At 38.5% G+C, this 20,944-nt stretch overlaps 1 protein-coding gene across 1 annotated transcript in view; it reads left to right on the top strand.

Annotated features, from left to right (window-relative positions):
* DCUN1D4 (defective in cullin neddylation 1 domain containing 4) overlaps nucleotides 1–20,944 on the top strand; it is a gene marked incomplete at its 5' end in the record, with an annotated part of 70,918 nt that overhangs the window by 42,219 nt on the left and 7,755 nt on the right. Inside the window, 2 exon segments of the mRNA XM_080665605.1 lie at nucleotides 2,826–2,917; nucleotides 10,371–10,479. Coding sequence (XP_080521731.1) covers nucleotides 2,826–2,917; nucleotides 10,371–10,479 — 201 coding nt within the window.

The following is a 20,944-nucleotide window of genomic DNA, read 5'->3' as shown; positions in this document are numbered from 1 at the left end:
TTCATAGCTCTTTCACTTCCATTTTAATTTACCTCAGAAAGTGATTGCTTTTTAGTGTAAAGGCCCTAAGTACTTCCCTTAAAAAGTTTAATTAGAATTTATTTTATATGCTTATTTTTGCCTAATTCTTATCACCATGTATTGTTGAATATTTTTTCCTGTTCCCACATCTACTCTCTTATTCTAAAATGAAAAATTGTGCTCATACAAATGCCCTGGATCACTAACTGTGCAGTTGAATATTACATTAGCCTCCAATTTTAACAAATATGCCTTAGATCCTAAATGAATTTATGACCTGGAAGCGATCTCAAGATCATGCCCTTCACTCAGACTATTTGCAGGATATCTGGTGCCCATGCATATAGTTCATGCTCTTAAAGAAAACTAGGAATTGAGACTTCACACTTTTTTATTAAAACTTTTCTTTTTTTATCCTTACCATTTCTGTGCCTCTGTTCTCCTCCACATCCCCCTAATAACATTTTCAATTTTCTAAAGAGCCTTTGGAATGTTTTTAACTTTATTACATGGATTTTTGTCTTGTATTTTAAAATTTAATGTGATCTAGGTCAGGTATCTAGATAAATTATTCAGCTTGGCGTAAAGGTTTAGGGACAACTGGGTCAGTAGTATTTTGCCTGATCTGGTCCAAAGACACTCATAGACATAGAAAGTAACATTCCCCGACTTGAAGAAGGACGTGTCCTGATGAGAGCTGGGTGGAGGCGGGCAGGGTGTTTTTCGAACAGTATGAGTGAGCTAGGCTTGAGAGGTGCTACAGAGATTCCACCAGAGGACATCAGTGTCTGATCAGAGGGATGGGCAGCAGGGCCAGCGGTGAGGAGGTTAGGAGGCTGGGGTCAGGCTGCATGTGTGAAAGGGACTGTGTGAGCATTTATACTCAGAGGTGGAAAGGCCTGTCAGGGTGTGAGGGAGTGCTGATGTTGGCTCTGACTGAAAAAGGGGGTCCTCAGCTTTCCAAAGTTCCTCACCTCCAAATACCAGTACTCAATAAAAGAGAGCTGCTCTATTACTCCTTTTGGGGCAGTAATGAGTCCTTTAGCTCTCTTTCTGTAAAAATAGTCTTGAAATGTTGAATCATGTACATTGAAGACTGAAAGACCGAATTTAGAATATTTTAAATATTTATCACTGTACTTTAATTCTAAGATGATACTAATAGAAGTTATATAAGTTGTATCATCACTAAGAAAGAAAAAATGTTGCTAAATAAGCTCAGACATGCCATTAATTGGGGATACATTACAATTTCAGAAATATTAACATTTGAAAAAGTGGCAAAAATAGTTTTTAAAACGCCGTTTGCATCAATGAGTAAGCACCTTAAAGTACTTAAAACTCTCACCTTGCCTGATATTTATAGCTTACAGAGTTTAAGCAGGTTGTAAAATTCAAGCCTGCTTTCATTTACTAAGGTAACAGCAAGATCCTTTATTTAAGTAGTTAGCTTTCTTATTAGCTATTAAAAGAAAAAGTCTGTTTTGTGTGAAGAAATCCCCATGGCGAACGTGCGCTTTGGCAGTTTAGACACATATCATGTGTGCTGTCTGTGTTCTTGTGCCTTCACCATTTTTTTAACATGTTTATGTGGAATTTAAAAAATCGTTCTAATAGAGGATTGAATATAGATATTGAGAACATACCAAATTTGAATTTAAAAATGTGGTTAGTTCAAGAGAGGAGGAGAAAATCCTCTAATGTGTAAATATTTTAAAGAACATGTAACTTCTTCTTTTGGGGAAATAGTTCTAAATAGCCCATTGGTCTCTTACGTTACTATTTTTAACCTATTTACCAATCATTTTGTGATGATGTACATAATAATGTAGAAGCATTGGCTTACTAATCAGTCCTCATAATCTACTTAGTACTCTAGATTTTCGAAATCTAAAACACCTAGTGACTTTAAAAATTGATATGTACTGATTTAATTAATATTTGATGAAAGGAAATTTTAAACAGAAAGAGTACACTTAATCCTGCCATCATATTACAGCTGTTTGATATGTTTACTAGTATATGGTGCCCCACAGAAAAGATAGGGCTCTGCCGCTCCTCCTGGGCTCAGTCCAAGCATTAGTGCTATTGATGTGGGCCATTGGGCTACTTTAAAATAATTCCCCCAGTCTATACAGTTGAATTTACAAACATTAATGTATTTGTGATACAGCTCCACTGTATGTGCCTCAGGTGTGTGTCCTACCACCCACCTTTTTATTTTTTAACTCTGTTCTGCACCTTGCTCTTTTCATTTAATAGATCTTAGAGATTGTTCCCTATTTGTACCCATAGCTCTACTTTGTCATAATGGGGGCATAGTATTCCTTTATGTGGAATGTATTTAGCAAAGAAGTATGCAATAACTAGTCCCTTATTTATAAATGTTTGTTTACAATCTTCTGCTTCTACAAATAGTACTGTGGTCAGCATTGTTGAATGTACACGTTAATGTGTATGTGCAGGTATAGCTATAAGATAACTTTCCATAGGTGGAATTGCCGAGTCAGTTACTGGTTTTAGTTTTGATAGGCACTGCAAAATTGCCCTCTGGGAAGGTTAATCTCTTTACACTTTCACCAGCACGCATCATAAGAGTTTATGTTTCTCCAAACCCTTATCAGCAGACTGAATTATCAAACTTCTAGATGTTTGCCAATCTAGAACTCATTTTTGAAGTTATTCTGTTCATATTTCGGTGACTAAACTACCATGAACAGAAGCATTTAGCGAGATGTTAATGTATTTAATTGCTGAGGTCTGTTGTTCTGATTTGATTGGGCTTTCTTTTTTTTTTTAAACAGGTAGTTATGCTTGTCCTAGCTTGGAAATTGGATGCACAAAATATGGGTTATTTTACTCTACAGGAATGGTTAAAAGGAATGACTTCTCTACAGTAAGTCCTAAGACTGTACTGGGGGGTCACTACTCTCCCAAGCTGGCAGCCTCTTCCCTGATATCTTAGGGAGCCTGGGTTGGGTGACTGGATGAAAGCCAGCTGATCTGGGCAGACTTCTACTGGGGCCATGGGTCATTTTTATGTGTTGAGGAGGGCTTTATGGTTGAATTTTAGCAATTAAAGTTTTTATGTGAGTATATATTATTTATTTTCGTATTCTTCTAGAGCAGCTCTACCCAGTAGGAAATAGACTAGCCTTTTCTCGTATATGTGAACCAATATGTAATTAAAAATTTTCCAATAGCCACATTAAAAAGCAAGAAACAGGTAAAATGAATTTTAATATATTTTATTTAACCCAAATTATTATCATTCCAGTTTGTAATAAATAGTTTAAAAATCAATGAACTATTTTACATTCTTTTTTCATACTAAATCTTTAAAATGTGATGCGTATTTTACGTTTATGATACATCTCTATTTGCATTAGCTGCATTTCAAGTGCTCAGTAGCCACATGTGTCTAGTGGCTACTGGATTGAACAGCCCAGGGGTAGAGCTTAAACAGCAAAGGCTTATTAGAATCTGGTTTATAGTTAGTGAGAAAAAGTTGAGAAGAGTGTAACTTGTAAGTGAAAATGTTTGATAACTTCTATTTTATATATTCTGTGTTAGCTTAGGGCAAAATTGGAACTTTATTACTCTAGTGATTAAAAAGTAGTAATAATAAAGATTCTGTTTGTGTTACCTGGCCCAGAATAAGAAAAAAATCAGTGGTTTTATGTGTTCCCTTTGTGCTTATGTGTATGTGTGTGTGGTGTGTCTGTGGATGTATGTGTGTGTATTTGCTGAGAGTTTCATTCAAGAAAACATAAATTATTATTCTACATTATGCATTGAAGGATACAGTTGAGGTGGATGACTAAACATTTCAAATGGTTGGAAGATACATAGCTGTGATCTAGAGTACTTGGAGTAACTTCTCTTTTCCTTTTCACTTTAACTGGGAATAAGACTTCAATTTTTATTATATTGAAATTGGAGTTGAAGTGGTTTTATTTAAGTAATTTTGGAATTTTTGTCAACTTTTAGTATCATTGTCCATTTATTATTGATAATAATGCTTATTAGCATTGCACGTTAGTAGTTTATGAAGCCTTATCACTGTTTTCCCGTGGCTACGGGGACAGATCAGGCTTAAGCCTTGTGCACTTTACAAATAAGGAAACTGAGGCTCAGAGGGAATACATGATTTGTGAAAGTAAGTGGCAGAAATGAGAAGAAAATCCAATACTTCTGATTCTGAAGTCACATTCTTCTTCTAACAACTGTTGGCTGATGGCAAATGAGTTTTAGGTAAAAGCCAAATCACCTTTTTACAAATACACTTTCCTCTCAGAATATTCTAGTATTTTAGGGTTAAGTCTCTGAAATCTCTAAAATTGTGTTGTCATGTTGGCAAACTACTCCTTATGATTTTAAGCCTTCAACTCTTTCATTGTATTCCTCACTGCCTTTCTTTGTGGCTTTCTGAATAGAGTACGTGGTGGCTGCTCATTTGTCCTTTTTTTTATTTTTAAAAAATGTATTTTTATCCATTTCAGAGAGGGAAGGAGAGGGAGAGATAGAAATATCAATGATGACAGAGAATCATTGATCAGCTGCCTCCTGCACTGGGGTTCGAGCCCACAACCTGGGCATGTGCCCTGATCGTGAATCGAACTGTGACCTCCTGGTTCATAGGTCGATGCTCAACTACTGAACCACTCCAGCCAGGTTCATTTCTTTTAAGAGAGTATAATATCCATTTTTTTATATAGCTTTAGATTCTTTTTTACATTTGCCTTTACAAAAGAATATTGCACGATGCCAGGCCTTGCCCATGTGTTTTGAAGGCCTCACCACCTGGGAAGTGAAATATGCAGTTCCTGGAAGAGGCCTACATGTATGTTGGGGGTGGGGAGCACTTCACAGGCTTTTGAGGACTCTGCTTGGTGGCAGGTGGGTTCCTATAAAATGCAGGGTGTCGTGACAAGCCTGATCCTCTAAGGGTGCTGAGGAATTTGCTTTCTTTTTGTGATAGGAAACTCTTGAGACTGGTTTTCTCATCAATGAGGTGGAGATAATTACTCAGAATAATTTGTAAGGTTCTTTGTAGTTCAAAAATAGACCAATTTCATGTTTTAAGAACCCCTCTCCCTCCTTCCAGCCTCCCTAGATTTATTATTTGTTCAGCAAATATTTGAATGATAGTGATGTGCCAAGCACAGTGTTCTAGGTTCTGGGGAAACAAAACCCATGAACAAGACGAAGCCCATTCAGGGTTGGGGCTTAGAAGCAATGTTCAGGCAAAAGTAATAAGGTTAGTTCTCTTTATGCTACTTGAATTAACTAAATAAGTTCTGTATTTGTAAGGTGTGCACACTCAGTAAATAAAAAAACTCAAGCCAGTCATATGCTCTAAATGGAAACTATTGCACTCAAATTGGATTTAAAGTGTGTATATGATAAAATATATAGTCACAGATATAGTATATATATAGTGTCTATATACTAGTATATATTTGATGTAAATGCTTTTTTTAAAAAAAATTGTTACTGTATAGTGGAAGTGTGCTAGAAATAACCCATGGGTTTTGGAATCAGATAGTTTTGAATTAATTCGGCCACTTCCTGGGTGTCTCTGGTAGCATTTCTAAAACTAGGAAGGTGAAGTGAAGAAATGTGGCATACAGTTGGGCACTAAGAAACTAGCCTTGACTTGTCTCCTTGACACTGTGAGACAGAGTTGTGGGTGTGGCCTCTCTGGTTGGGAAGAAATGACAGCAGCTGATAGGGAATGTCTGTCCCCAGGCTCCCTAGGCCGCCATTCTCAGTCAGGGAAGGCACAGCTCCTGTTTTAATTGATGGTTTGTTTATTGCCTTGTTCCATCATGCGTTAAGGCTACTGCTGATGAATTAAGCTTTATAGCACCAATTTTCAACCAGTGTGCCACAAGAATTTTGAAAACATGCAATATCTGACTATTTAGTCAGAGGCACTGACCTCTTTTCCCTTTGATTATCAGATTTAAAAATGACAACAACCAATACAACAATAGCTGCCCATTGTGAATGAATCAAAATTATACCTAATTTTTTTGTCAGGTTGGGAAAAAATATAATTTTTGGCGTGCCACAGAATTTTAGTCATTAGTTTACATGTGCCGTGGGATGCAAAAGGTTGAAATTGCTGTTTTGTAGAGATGTTTAAGCTAAAAACAAAATGAAGTGTGTTAGAGTGGTAGCTAACTACATAGAACTGATGGTGGGTTGGGAAAATATCTTTGGGTTGACTGAGTAAAGGGGTGAAGGCCTTTTCCATGCAATGGGGGAGAACGTCCTTTTGATTTTAAAACTTTTGAGGATTATTGTCTTGATTTATGTTTATTGCGAATGTGTTTATGGCAGTGAAACTTAAGAAATGATCCCACTGTATGTGTATGTTTTGTTTGGTAGTAGTGTGGCACTGTTACTCTGCAACATCTGTGTTTTCTTATACATGGTACACAGAAAAGAAGGGGGAAAGGGATTGAAGATGTGGCTGCTTCCTGAAAAATCTCCACTGGTTGCTTACTTTCCAAGCCTGTTTCTTCACAGGCCCTTTGTAAGAGCTGACACCTTTGCTGATGATCTTGTTGAGTGGCCACTAGATGGCAACCTCTGGTTCAGACCTGGCAACTCAGTGGCCTGTTTCCCAAGTGGTTGGTCCAGAGGGTCTGCCTGACAAAGTCCTTTTTAAAGCAGATTAAATTCTTTGTTGACAATATCTCTAACCCAGGTAACTATTCTTTATAGGACCCTATCTAATAAAAGAGTAATATGCAAATTGACCATCACACCAAGACACAAGATGGCTGCCCCCATGTGGTCAAAGATGGCTGCCCCCATGTGGACACAAGATGGCCACCACAAGATGGCCCACAGGGGAGGGAAGTTGTGAGAAGTTAGGGGTGACCAGGCCAGCAGAGGAGGGCAGTTGGGGGAGACCAGGCCAGCAAGGGAGGGCAGTTGGGGGAGACCCAGGCCTGCAGGGGAAGGCAGTTGTGGGGGACCAGGACTTCAGGGAAGGGCAGTTGGGGGGGACCAGGCCTGCAGGGGAGGGCAGTTGGGGGAGACTAGGACTGCAGGGAAGGGCAGTTGGGGGGAACCAGGCCTGCAGGGGAGGGCAGTTGTGGGCAATCAGGCAAGCAGGAAGGGCAATTAGGGGTGACCAGGCCGGCAGAGGAGGGCAGTTGGGGGAGACCAGGTCAGCAGAGGAGGGCAGTTTCGGGGGACCAGGACTGCAGGGAAGGGCCGTTGGCGGGGGGGACAGGCCTACAGGGGAGAGCAGTTGGGGGGGACCAGGCCTGCAGTGGAGGGCAGTGGGGGTGGGGGATGGGGAACCAGGCCTGCAGGGGAGGGCAGTTGGGGGGGACCAGGCCAGCAGTGGAGGGCAGTTGGGGGGGACCAGGCTTGCAGGGGAGGGCAGTTGGGAGCCAGCAGTCCTGGATTGTAAACGGGCAGTCGGACATCCCTCAAGGGGTCCCAGATTGGAGAGGGTGCAGGCTGGAATTTTGTGCACCGAGCCTCTAGTAGATATATAAAATTGAAATGTTACTTTGGGCATTTTGTGCTGTACACTCCAGACAAGCTCTCTGGTCTTTGAAACATAGGGACATCTTTTGCCAGAGTGCTGGACTCACTCCCAGGCATGCTGCAGAACTTGACATTTTGCCTTGCAGCTCTAACCCAAAGACTCAGAGCTTCTTTATTTCCTTTTAACTGTGTAGCAGTTGTCTAAATGAGTGCTTCCTGTCTTTGAATCTGTTGAAACAAACAATTGCTCCTCTTCTCATTGAGCAGGACTGAACTAAATCACTGATCAAAATCTGGCCAATTTCCTGTGGCTTTGATACTTAACTTTCCTTTCCACTGAAGAGCAGGGACCTCGACCTTATATGCTTTGGAGTTGGCATTGACCAGTCCCATATTATTAATATTGTTTATTTATATACATGGTAATAAATAAAACCATACTGTGGAGTGCCCAATGCAAAGTGAGCTCTGCTCCCACTTACTGCTTTCTTGTGTATCCTCTCTTTTTATCCTCTATTGTCCCTCAGTTGGGTTCTGGCCCTACATCTCAAATTAGGCTATCAGTTCTCCCCCTTCCTTCCAGAGTGAGCTTTTCAAAATGCAAGCCTGATCCTGGTGTCTCCCATGGTAGGAGGTGGCTTCCAGTGGTTCAGGGACTCAGTTAAAAAATAAACACTGTGGGCCACAGAAACTCTTTATGGTCTAGTCCAGCCGTGGGCAAACTACGGCCTGCAGGCCGGATCCGGCTGTTCTATCCGGTTCTCTTGCTCTCCCCTCCGCTCCTTTACTTTGAATTTATATTAGTTCACACAAACATTCCATCCATGCTTTTGTTCCAGCCCTCTGGTCCAGTTTAAGAACCCATTGTGGCCCTCGAGTCAAAAAGTTTGCCCATCCCTGGTCCCATTTCCCTTTCAGCCTCATCTTGTACCACCTCCCCTCTTACTCTACCTAGTCTACTTACAATGGTTTTCTTTTCGTCTTTGGACTTTCTACACTCCCTTCTACCCCTACACCTTTGCACATGCTGTTCCTTTTATCTGGAAAGCCATTCTCTCCAAAAACATTGAATTTCTTCTTTTAGCTCTCAATGTACATGTTAGTTCCTTAAAGAAGCCATTTCTGACTTCTAAAATAGTCTGATTTATATATATGTATATATATTCTTAGTTTTCAAACATTAGCAAGAAATAAAGAACATTCTGTTTTGTTGTAGACTCATAAGTGAAATATTTACTCATTTTTGGCTTTTAGATATTTTATCTCAATAGATCATGAGGGCTTTTTTTATATTTAGCTTTCACAAATGTATTGCTAAAAATATATCAGTGTGTCCTATTATGAACTATATTTTCACTTATAAATAATTCACAATATTTACATTGATAATACTTGTTATATGTATGGTCTATACTTAGTAGTAGGTAAAATCTCTACAGAGAAACAGGAAAAGCTTGAATATTGCCAGTGAAAACAGGGACTCTTTGGTTCTCATTTTTTAAGGGCTAGATATTATAAACAGAAAAGTAGTTTGTAAAAATAACCTATTAGTGTACTTGCTTAGAAAAAAGTAAACAGTGTGTCACTTCCCTGTAAAAATAGGTTATCACCATCAGGGCTTTCTAGAGAAATAGCTGATTTCAAGTCTAAGGTAGGAAAAGTACAAAGTGAGCTGAATATCTTGTGCCAGAAAGTGAGGATGTACTGAAAGACTGATGGGCGCATGTCAGAAGGACACTGGAGCCAGCTTGAAGGGGCCATAGCCCAAATGAGAACAGTTTGTTCATCAAAAAGGATAAAGACAGTAATAGCTTATAACACTGAATAAAAAGCAAAAATCCTTAAACCCCCCCCAAAAATAAGAAAAGTATTGAGTAGAGCTCTTCTTTTGAGAAGAATTCCAGCCATAAGAATAAAAGCATGATAGAGTTGGAAAAATCATTGATTTGGACCTTCAAATGTAGAATCAATTCAGCCAGCTATCATCAATGGATGGCAAAACCAGCAAGTGAAGGTTTTTGAGGAACAGGATTCAGAGTCTTAAGATATCCCACAGACTGTGTACTATTTCAGAGGGAAAAGTATCTTTACATGGGGAATCTAGTGGACACCACCTTATCCAAATAAATCAGCCCAGTATCACCAGTGATGGGACATAGTGACGTGTCAGCCTCCTCCTGGGCTACACCAGGAAGGACATCATGTGTAGTGTTCTTATCATACATGCTTGACCTAAATATAACTATAGGGAAATTATCTGACAAATTGAGATTCTATAAAACAACTAGTCTGATCTCTTTAAAAAAATGACATTTTCAAGAAAGACAGCAAAAAGTCAGGACACCCTTCCATAGACTAAGGAGATACAACTAAAAGCAATGCATGAGTCTTAATTGGATCCTGGATTGAAAGAAAGCTGCAGCTATAAAGAAAATTGGGGGAACAATTGGGAAATTGACCATGTGGGTTGTATATTAGCTAAGAAAGTTAACATTGATAGGATATTAAGTGTGCTGATTTAAGTGTTTAGGGTGTCATTTTGTTGACAATTTGCTTAAAATGGTTCAGAAAAAAAGTGTGTATGTGAGAGAGAGCACAAGTGTGAGTGTTTATTGTGAACCAGGGGGATGGGCATATGGGTGCTTATTAACTGTTCTTTCATCTTTCCTGTCCAGTTGAAATTTTTAAAAATAAAAAGTGTAGGAAAAATAGGTCATTGTGGATGTGTTCCAACTCCGGAGTTTTTATTCTGTCTTTTGGTATTGTGTTTTTATATCACTGCCCCAATTAAGAAAAAACTCAGGTTATAATTTGCCTTTATTCTGTTTTTCTAGATGTGATACAACAGAAAAACTCAGAAATACTTTGGATTACTTAAGATCATTATTAAATGATTCTACAAACTTTAAACTTATTTACAGATATGCATTTGACTTTGCACGGGTGAGTTCTCTGGAGCCTATCCAGATGTTTCCCTCTCCTCCCTCCCCCTTCTGATTGCCTTTTGAGGATTGTTTTACATACTACAGCTAAGAAGTTAAGTGTATTACTCCCAGAACGCTAGTTACAAATTCTTTCTACATGTACACTTTCTAAACTAACTGATTCTGAGCACAAATATAGTATGTTAGCACAAAACTGAAATGGCAGACCTTTAATGGCTCTTTCGATTGTCTTAGACACAATTTGTAAATGGGAATGTAATAGATAGTAGACACTGTTCTAAGTATCTCTTAAATAAGCTTGGAAAAGCTCTTGTCATGAAACAACAAACCTTCACCGATTGAGTTTATTGGAATGAGCTAATTAGACCTAATCTATTTTTATTTTGGGTGCTATATTGTTTTAGGAATCACTTGACTTTTAAAAAAAATTCAAACCTAACCTATTATTCAAACGTAATTTTGAAAAGTGATCATATTGTTACATAGTCTATCAGGTTCAAGTATGTGACAGTGGTTCTCTTGGTATGAAATAAGGTTTTATTTTTCAGCCTGATAACCATAGGTAGAATTCTGGGTCACTAGTTAGCATTGTGTTCACACACAATCCACAGCTCATTCAACTGTATTTAAGGATGGTGTTTTCTGTTATGTTTGTGTGTTCAGTGGATTCAGGTGACTAGGCTTTCTTGATTGATTACTTTTTTGTTTTTGTTTTTGTATTTTTGGTTAATCCTCCCCTGAGGATATTTTTCCCATTGATTTTTTTTTTTTTTAGAGAGAGTAGAAGCGGGGAGAAAATAAGAGAGAGAGAAACATTGATGTGAGAGAGATACATTGATTGGTTGTCTCTCACAGGCACCCCAACTGGGGCCAGGGATTGAACCTGCAATCCAGGTATGTGCCCTTGACTAGGAATCAAACCCCCACCTTTGCGTGCAGAGGCCTATGCTCTAACCACTGAGCATATGGGCCAGGGCTGATTACATTTTTAAATGAATTTCTTATTAAAGCAGAAAACTCAGTTAAAAAAATGATGCACCCCCCCACCATGCTGATTTTTTCACATTTTACCTGCTTTGACATTGCCAATTCAACACCAAAGAATTCGGTGGTGAATTCTGGTGCATCTACAATACTTTAGTAGTTTCCTGTGGTGTCTTCACTTGTAAATTTTTGCATTATTGCAACCTTCAAATAAAATGACAATATGCTTAAAAATTCTTGCTAGAAGTTATATGGTAAAATTCAGCTATAATGTTTTACTGAATAACATTTGTATATAGAAGTGATTTGCTACCAGATACTTTTAGAATAGATGCATAGTTTCTAGGATTAAATATTTTTTTACATGAGATTTTATTTTCCTTCCATAGCCAGCTGTTTCTTATTGTATAGGTCAAAATTTGTTTAGAAGCATTACAACTAGAAAATAGGGCTTATTTTCTAACTTCCCTGTTTGGGGGTCAATTTTTCCCACGTGTCCACTGCTTTAGACCCAGGTTCCATTTTATTCCTCCCTGGCTTCCCATCCCATCCTCAGTCAGTCTCTGGGCCCATCTCCTGAGGGCTCCTCTTCCTCTTCCTTGGTTGCCTCTTCCTAGGTGCTTCTCCCACAGCCTCACTGGTTGAGGCCTTTGTGACTGACTCCTTGTCTGCACTGCTACGCTAGCCTTATTTCACATTCTTCTCATCCAGCATTCACATCAGGAGGGTGTCATTGCTATTCCTCAGCCCAGGGTTTCTCGGCCACCCTCCGGCTCACAGAAGCCTTCAGTACCTTCCCTCTGCCTTTGTGTTGCCTAGTGCTTCACCATGGTGTGGTGCAGTTGCTCCCACGGCACTCTGAGTGACAGACAGGGATTCTCTCAGTCTACTTCACAGAGGAGGAAAATGTGCTTCAGAGAATGGAGAAATGGGACCATGGCCCCATTATTAATCAACAGTAGACCCAGGGTCTGGCTTCAAGTCCAGTCTTCAGGTCACTCCAGGCCCTTAACAATCCAGTCCCAAGCTTCCTCTCTTAGGCGATGCCTGCGTAGTGAAGTTGAATTAGCTGCTGGTTCACTGAACCTGCCACCTGCCTTTTTGGCCTTTCTGCTTTCTGTTTTTTGTCCCACTACACCTCTGGCTAAAGCCCTATTTGTACTCACTCAGCCCTCTGTATTGTGAGGCTTCTAAACCCAAGCCACATGCTTCCACTTTCACACAGCCTTGCCTGCTTCTCCTTGTACTGGAGGGATCGCTACATTCACTTAACATGGCATTTCTATCTCCTCTATCTAGCTTGGCTTTGGATTTTAGGTAAAGGCCTTAATTTTAATTTTATCTGCCAAATTAAGGGACTATCCCCAGTAACAGCCAGCAGAATTCTTTGCTTTTAAGGAGAGGATCAGTAAATATCAGTGAATTAAGCTGCTTTACGTAATGATGAATAACAGCCACTATTCAACTAAATTATGCTATAAGATAAATTTGTTACTGAACCCCTTTTTTGATTTGTTTTGTTTAGCTCTATCTCGCACGTTTGGAGACACTATTTTCATTCGCATTCGGTTAAAAATAGTTTCCCCTGTGATTTTTTTTTTTCCCCTCTGGTTATTTCGAAGCATGTTGTTTATGTTCTTTTCCAAGTTTTTAGGATTTTCCAAGTAATTTTTTTTATTATTGATATCTAGTTTAATTCCATTGTGGCAAGAAAGCATGCCCTGTATAATTTAAGTCCACTTAAGTGTATGGAGGCTTGATTTATAGTCCAGAATGTGGTTGCTGTGATGAATGTTTAATGTGGACCAGAAAAGAAGGAATAGTCTCGCTGCTCGGCGTAGCATGTCATAGACATCAGTTAGGTCAAGTTGGTGGATTGTGTTGCGCAGTCTTCATTATCCTTATCGATTTCTGCCTACTTGTTCTATCAATTACTGAGAAAGGAATGTTGAACTCTCCAACTATAATATTTCTCCTGTCACTTCTACCATTATTTTTTGTTTCATGTATTTTGAAGCTCAGATATTAGAAAGAGATACACTTAGTATTATTGTGTCTTCAGGTAGAGATACACTTAGTATTATTGTGTCTTCTTGAAGAATTGGCCCATTATGAAATGTCTCTCTGTCTCTGGTAATATTTGTTCTGAAGTCGATAGCCACTACAGCTTTCTTTTGTTTAAGCTTGCAAGATATGTCTTTTTTCATCCTTTTACTTTTAACCTATTTGTGTCTTTATATTTAAAGTGGATTTCTTATAGATAGCATCTCGGGATGCTTAAACCGCTTACATTTAATGTGATTTATGGTATGGTTAAGTTTATATCTCATATCTTGCTATTTCTCCCACACACACACACATTTGTCCCATATGGTTTTTGTTCCTTTTTTCCTCTTTTCATGATTTCTTTTGGATTGTGTGTTGTTGTTTTTTTTTTGGTTGTTTTTTATGATTTCCACTATTGCCTTGTTAGCTATATATCTCTCTGTTTCATTTTTCTTGTGGCTGCTATAGGCTTTACAGTATGGATCTTTAAATTTTCAGAAGTTTTCTGCAAATAATAATTTACCACCTCATGTATAATGCAAGAACCTTTGCAGCAGTATGCTTTTATTTTGCTCTCCCATGCTTTTTGCTGTTATTGTCATACGTTTTACTTATACCTATGCTGTAAATCTGACAATATATTATATTAGTCTATTCAGGCTGTCCTAACAAATACCAGGGAATGAGTAGTTTATAAACAACAGAAATTTATTTCTCACAGTTCTTGGAGGCTGGGAAGTCTAAGACAAAGGCACCAACTGGTTACACAGATTAGATGTCTGGTGAGAGCCAGCTAGCTGTAACCTTACAATATTGCAAGGGAGGAGGGGTCTCTCCTGGGTCTCTTTTATATGAGGACTAATCACATTCATGAGGGCAGAGCCTACTTAGCTCCCCAAGACCCCACCTCCTAATACCATCACTCAGGGTATTAGGATTTTAACATGAATTTCTTTTTTTAAAAAAATATGTTTGTTTATTTCAGAGAGGAAGGGGGAGGTAGAGAGAGGTAGAAACATCAATGATGAGAGAGAATCATTGATTGGCTGCCTCTTGCATGCCCCCTACTGGGGATCTAGCCTATAACCTGAGCATGTGTAATTGACTGGAATCAAACTCGGGACCCTTCAGTCCACAGGCCGATGCTCTATCCACTGAGCCAAACCAGCTAGGACTTAACATGAATTTCTTATAGATACCATATAATTGAGTCTGTCTGACAATATCTGTCTTGAGATGCTTAAACCATTTACATTTAATGTAATTTATGGTATGGTTAAGTTTATATATCTTATCTTGCTATCCCCTCTCCCCATTTGTCCCAAACATAGACCATAGCATGTATTATCATTTTGGTAAAAATGTCTTTTATAGTTACCCAAAAATATATCATTTCTGTGCTCTCTGTTTCTTTTGTATAGATATAGATTTCTATCTGATATCATTTGCCTTCTGCCCCCAAATTTTTCTTTAACATTTCTCATAGTACAGATCTTCCGATGATGAATTCTCTAAGCTTTTATATTGCCTTCAATTTAGAAAAGTACTTCTCTGGATTAAAAATTCTAGGTTGATGGAATATTCTTTTAGTACCTTAATGATATTGCTCTATTGTCTTCTGTCTTGGGTAGCTTCTGATGATAAGTCTTAGTGTTGTTCATTATTCCTTTGAACAGAACGTCTTGTTTTCTGACTGCTTTTATTCTCTTCACTGCTTTTCCCAAGCTGATTACAATGTGCATTGGCATAATTTTCTTTATGTTTATTCTGGTTAGGGCTTGTTGAGGTTTTTTGATCTGTGGGCTTATAGTTTGTGTTAAATTGGGAAATTTTTCAGCTGTATTTTTTTCTTTTCTTTTTTAAAAAAACATATTTTTATTGATTTCAGAGAGGAAGGGAGAGGGAGAGATAGAAACATCAATGATGAGAAAATCATTGTTTGGCTGTTTCTTGCCACACCCCCCTACTGGGGATCCGGCGCACAACCCGGGCATGTGCTCTTGACTGGAATCGAACCTGGGACCCTTCAGTCCACTGGCTAGGGCCAGTTGTTACTTCTTTCAATATATTTTCTGTTCTTGTTCTGCTCTAGTTATACCTATGTTAGATGCTTGATATTGTCCCATAGGCCTCTGATGCCGTGTTCAGTTTTTTTCAGGTTTTCCTCCCTTTCTGTTTCTTTAGTATTTTTGATTACGATGTTTTCTAATATTTTTAAAAAATCTTTACTTGTCTTCTAATATTAATATTTTCTTCTGTAGTGTCTAATCTGCTATTAATCCTAACCAGTATATTTTTCATTTCAGATACTGTTATTTTTCATCTCTAGAAGTTCCATTTGGGTCTCTTTTTGTTTGTTCCATTTCTCTCTTCATCATGATAATATTTTCTTCCTCCTGGAACACCCAGAACATATTTATTACAAGTGTATTAACCACTTTGTCTTCAGGTTCTATCATCCCTGCCATTTCTGGGTCTCTTTCTATTGGTTAATTTTTATCTTGGCCATGAGTCATATTTTATAGCTTCTTTGCATTCCTATTTTGATTGGATGTTGGATATGATAAATGATTTGTCTTTTTTCATTCTTTTAAATAGCGTTGGATTTAACTCTTTTCTGGTGTATAGTTAAGTTACATGGAATCTGTTTATTTCTTTGAAAGGGCAGGTTAAGGAAGATTGAGCCTCACTCGGAAAGCAGTTCCCTTTTGAGGATTCTGCTGCTCAAGGCCCTGAGATTAGGAGATCTTTCCACTCTGGCTCGTGGAAATACAAACTGTCCGCAGCCCTGTGTGAGCTCTGGGAGTTCCTGCTCACTCTTTTGCAGTGGTCTTTCCCCAGGCTCAGATTGGGGAGACACTGCAGAGCTCCGGATTTCTCTCTGTGCAGCTCCCACTTTGCTGGTATTTTGACCCAGAGATTATAGTCACCTTCACCCACTCAGACTCTGTCTTTTCCAACTCAGCAAGGTTGCTGGGCTAGGTTTGGGTTCCCTCTTCATGTGCTGTGGACTCGAGACCACCTCCACACAGTAAGCTGGTATCACTGTAGGGCTTACCTTATGTTTCCTTTTTCTCGGGGTCACAGTCCTGTGCTGCCTGTTGTCCACTGTGTGAAGTGAAAAGGGAAATCTAGTTTCTCTAACTCCATCTTGGTTAGAAGCAGAACTCAGCTTTTTACCACCCCCCCAATCTCTTTTCTACAAAAATTAGTCCTAAAGGTGGTAACTAATAACATAACCTTTGAAAATCAAACTTGTAATGGAAATGAAACTTTCCGATAGTTTCACTATCCTAAATAATTGTCTATTGGAAATAAGAATGGCATACATTAAACATTACGCTTTAATATACTAGGAAAGAAACTATAGTACAATACCAGAAAATGATAAAATGACCCCTTTAACGTCTCTACCCAGATTGTAGTCCTAAGGGTGTGATTTTTTTTTTCTTCGCCTTCAAATTTTATAGCCAATTAAAAATAGTACTTGGCTATCAAGTTATATTCTTTTTCTCCTAATATATTTTGACTTGAATTTATTTATAGTGTTATGGATATCATAGACTCATGAAACTTTGCAGCTAACAGAAACCATAAGAAGTCATCTGGTCCAGTCTTGTTATTATGCAGATGGATAAACAGAGCCAGAGTGGAGGGGACAGCATGGCCCGAGCTCTGTCCTTGAGGTGCAGGCCAGTGTCCTCTGCACAGAACCCACCTCACCTTCCCTGACTCACAGCTGTCCCCATCCTGTGGGATCTTGTTAAGAGGAAGATGGTGGGATATAAATTCCAGGGCTGAAATGGCCAGTTCTCTCATCAAGTGGAATTTTGTCTCAATATATTTATGCATAGGGTTTTTCTCCCAATATAATTTTTATTTATTATATAAATAAATATTGTATGAATTCATTTAAATAAAACAGCCATTTTTTTCTTTTCTTTTTTTTAAATATATTTTATTGATTTGTTACAGAGAGGAAGGAAGAGGGATAGAGAGTTAGAAACATCGATGGGAGAGAAACATCGATCAGCTGCCTCTTGCACACCTCCTACTGGGGATGTGCCCGCAACCAAGGTACATGCCCTTGACCGGAATCGAACCTGGGACCCTTCAGTCCGCAGGCTGACGCTCTATCCACTGAGCCAAACCAGTTAGGGCAGCCATTTTTTTTCTTGATTTCCCTTTTTGAAAAGAACTGGAGAGTTTTAAGAATGGACAAAGAGAATGATATAAAGAGTAAATACAGCATTTTTTTTTGTTGATCTGGGGATAATTGTTAAATATCAGTTAAATTTGATTTGTCTATGTTTAGAGGCAAGGTACTATGCTGAACTCCCGGAGAGAGTTGACACTTGGAATTTTGAGAAGGGTAAATGCTGGGCTGATAGCAGCAGCATCTTGGCCTGGCCAAGAATAGACACCATGAATTTATAGTGATGCTGCTCTAATGGTGTGGTCCAGCTCGATGCAGAAAGGAGAGAATAATGGGATGGACTGAGAGGGAGAAGTGTGTGGGCTGGAGGGCAGAGGCGAGTTGAGAGGAGCCCTCCTAGAGAGATTGAGAGGGATCTAAATGAAATGAGGAAGTGACGTTAGGAGAAGCTGATAGATGGAGAGAAAGGAGGACTTCAAGGTGAGCTAGAGGAGAATGGGAGACTTCTGTGGGTTGCAGGGAGTTTGCTTTCTCCTTGAAACAAAGCTTTAGGAAGTTGTAAACAGGGCTCCCTGGAGGCAGAATTTGGCCATCCCTTGATGTGCTCACTTCTCTAGCACTAGGTACTAGTGCTGCTTCTGTTTACTGTCTCTGAGGAGGTGTTTCTGGAAGATGGAAGAGCTCACACATATTAAAGTTAATGAATTTTCTTTCTCTAAGTAAAACAATAGCTTAGTCATTTCCATTTAAGCTAGAAGTGATTATGGCTGTTACTATACTCATATAATTTGCTAAGGAAAATCTGCTGGGTCTTCTGTACATCAGAGAATTCTGCCTGACTCTAACCTCAGTCTGTTGTGACTATTTTGACTCACATCCTCTTCTAATTGGAGTCAGCTTCTCACTTCTTAACTACTGTATTTGTCAATCTGTTTGTTTTCCTCTCTACACAACTCCCGCAACACACCACACACACAGCTCTCTACTTTTTTCTCATATTTTTAATTGGAAATTACAAAGGAAAGAAAAAGTAGGTTAGGTGAGGACAAGAGTAGGGAGAATATGGTCATCTAATCCCAGGTCCATTACCCTGAACACCTTGGCAGTTTTATCTTTAAGGTTACTCTTTGTTCATAATGTATGTAAAGGCTGAGTCACTATGTTGTACACCTGAAACTAATACAATATTGTATGTCAATTATACCTCAATTAAAAAATTACTCTTAGTTATTACAGACACAGATTTGCTCAGCAATTACTTGTAAAGCTAATTGGACTATGTGAGTTTATATTTAAATCTCTCTTTCCTCATCACTTCTCAGGGAAGCAAGGTGGTCCACAATGGTTTGGAATGAGACTTCCAGGTTCAAGTCCCAGCTCTACCACTTACTATCATTTTAATCCCCTTGCCTCAGTTTTCTTATTTATAAATTGGGGCTAATAATAATGCCTATCCTAAAAGGGTTGTTGTATTAAATGAATTTAAGTATAAGGCACTTGGAACAATTTCTGGCTCAGGTTAAATTCTCAATAAAAGTTAACCATAGAATTAGAAATAGTTGTTCAAATTATTATTCACTAACATTATTTAGGTGCCTACACAAAACCTCATTATTTTTCAAGAGTAATGCTTAGTAATAGAATCTCTACCAAATAAAATGATGAGGAAAGATTTTTTTCTTTTGTTAAGGAAATAGGTAAGTTTAATTAATTACCTTGAAAGCAGTGTGATCTGTAAATAATGCTGGGGATGTTCTAAGAGTGTAATTATTTCGATTCATTTTTCCCAGTGGGATGGTACTCTTGGGTTTTATGACTTGTGTGGTTTTTTTAAAATGTATATTAAAAAGGAAAAAAAACCAGCTCTCATTAAAAAAAAAACTGATTTAGCCCTAGCCGGTTTGGCTCCATGGATAGAGCATCGGCTTGTGGACTGTGAAGGGTCCAGGGTTCGATTCCAGTCAAAGGCACATGCCTGGGTTGTGGGCTTGATCCCCAGTGTGGGGTGTGCAGGAGGCAGCCAATCAATGATTCTCTCTCATCATCGATACTTCTATCTCTCTCTCCCTCTCCCTCTCCCTTCCATTCTGAAGTCAATAAAAAAATATATATATATTTTAAAAATTAAAAAAAACTGATTTAATAAATTTTCCATTTTATAAACTGAATCACATTATTTAAGATTCAAGATAGAGCTATTTTTACCTGTGTTTGTTGACTTAGGTAGCTGTGTTAAGGAGAACTGCATTTTCGCTATTTTTTGTAATCCCTGTGGTCTCAGATGGAATTCTATGATGTATGTCATAGGTCTTCATTTTAGTCCTTTTGAGTTCACATATCAATTTCTGACTTGGTTGCCACTGTTTGTGAATCATGGTCGCTTATATGTTTTTTGTTCTGTTTTGTTTTTTAGTACAACTAATATTTGAAAATCTTAGGAATTTTTTTTCCTGTTGAAGATTTTTTTCCTAACGATTTTAATCATTAAATGTCCCCCTTTTCACATACAGGTCTTAAGCTATCAAAGCTTTGTGAAAATTGGAAATAGGTAATCTCAAATAGTTGGGGGCCTCTGAATAGCATATCTGAATACCTAGATCAGTGGTCGGCAAACTGCGGCTCTCGAGCCACATGCGGCTTTTTGGCTCCTTGAGTGTGGCTCTTCCACAAAATACCACGTGCGGGTGCACACGTGCAGTGCGATTGAAACTTCGTGGCCCATGCGCAGAAGTCGGTTTTCGGCTTTCAAAAGAAATTTCAATCGTTGTACTGTTGATATTTGGCTCTGTTGACTAATGAGTTTGCCGACCACTGACCTAGATGGTTAGAGATTTATTTTTATAATATTTACATTTGCATACATACAGTTACCTGTTCATTTATTGTTTCTTAAGTCATTTGCGCCATTTAAAGAAAAAATGCTTAATTTTCACGTATCATAGGAAGACTTATACTGGAATAGCCTTACATAAACAAAGGCAGTAATTTTTTTTTCATATTAGAACTTCAAATCAGACCTTAGTAAAACATCATTACTCTGTACATTAGCTGTTACTAGTCTTTAGCTGGAGGAGTGCATTTATTCCATATACAAAACATAACTTCTTAGAATATTCAGAGTAGGATCCTTTGGTTTTATAGCTGTACCACTGAGAGGCCTGATCTCATATGTAAATTAAAATTTATGAAATACATACCAGCACATCTGGAGTCAAGAGCTGGACAGGGAGAAAAGTTCCATGTCTTCTTTGACCTTGATGGGCTTGCTGGGGATGCT

The sequence above is a fragment of the Plecotus auritus genome, assembly GCF_963455305.1.
Source record: "Plecotus auritus genome assembly, chromosome: 1".
Lineage (NCBI taxonomy): Eukaryota > Metazoa > Chordata > Mammalia > Chiroptera > Vespertilionidae > Plecotus > Plecotus auritus.
Note: the sequence above shows the minus strand (reverse complement) of the source record. Positions and strands in the feature narration are given on the sequence as shown.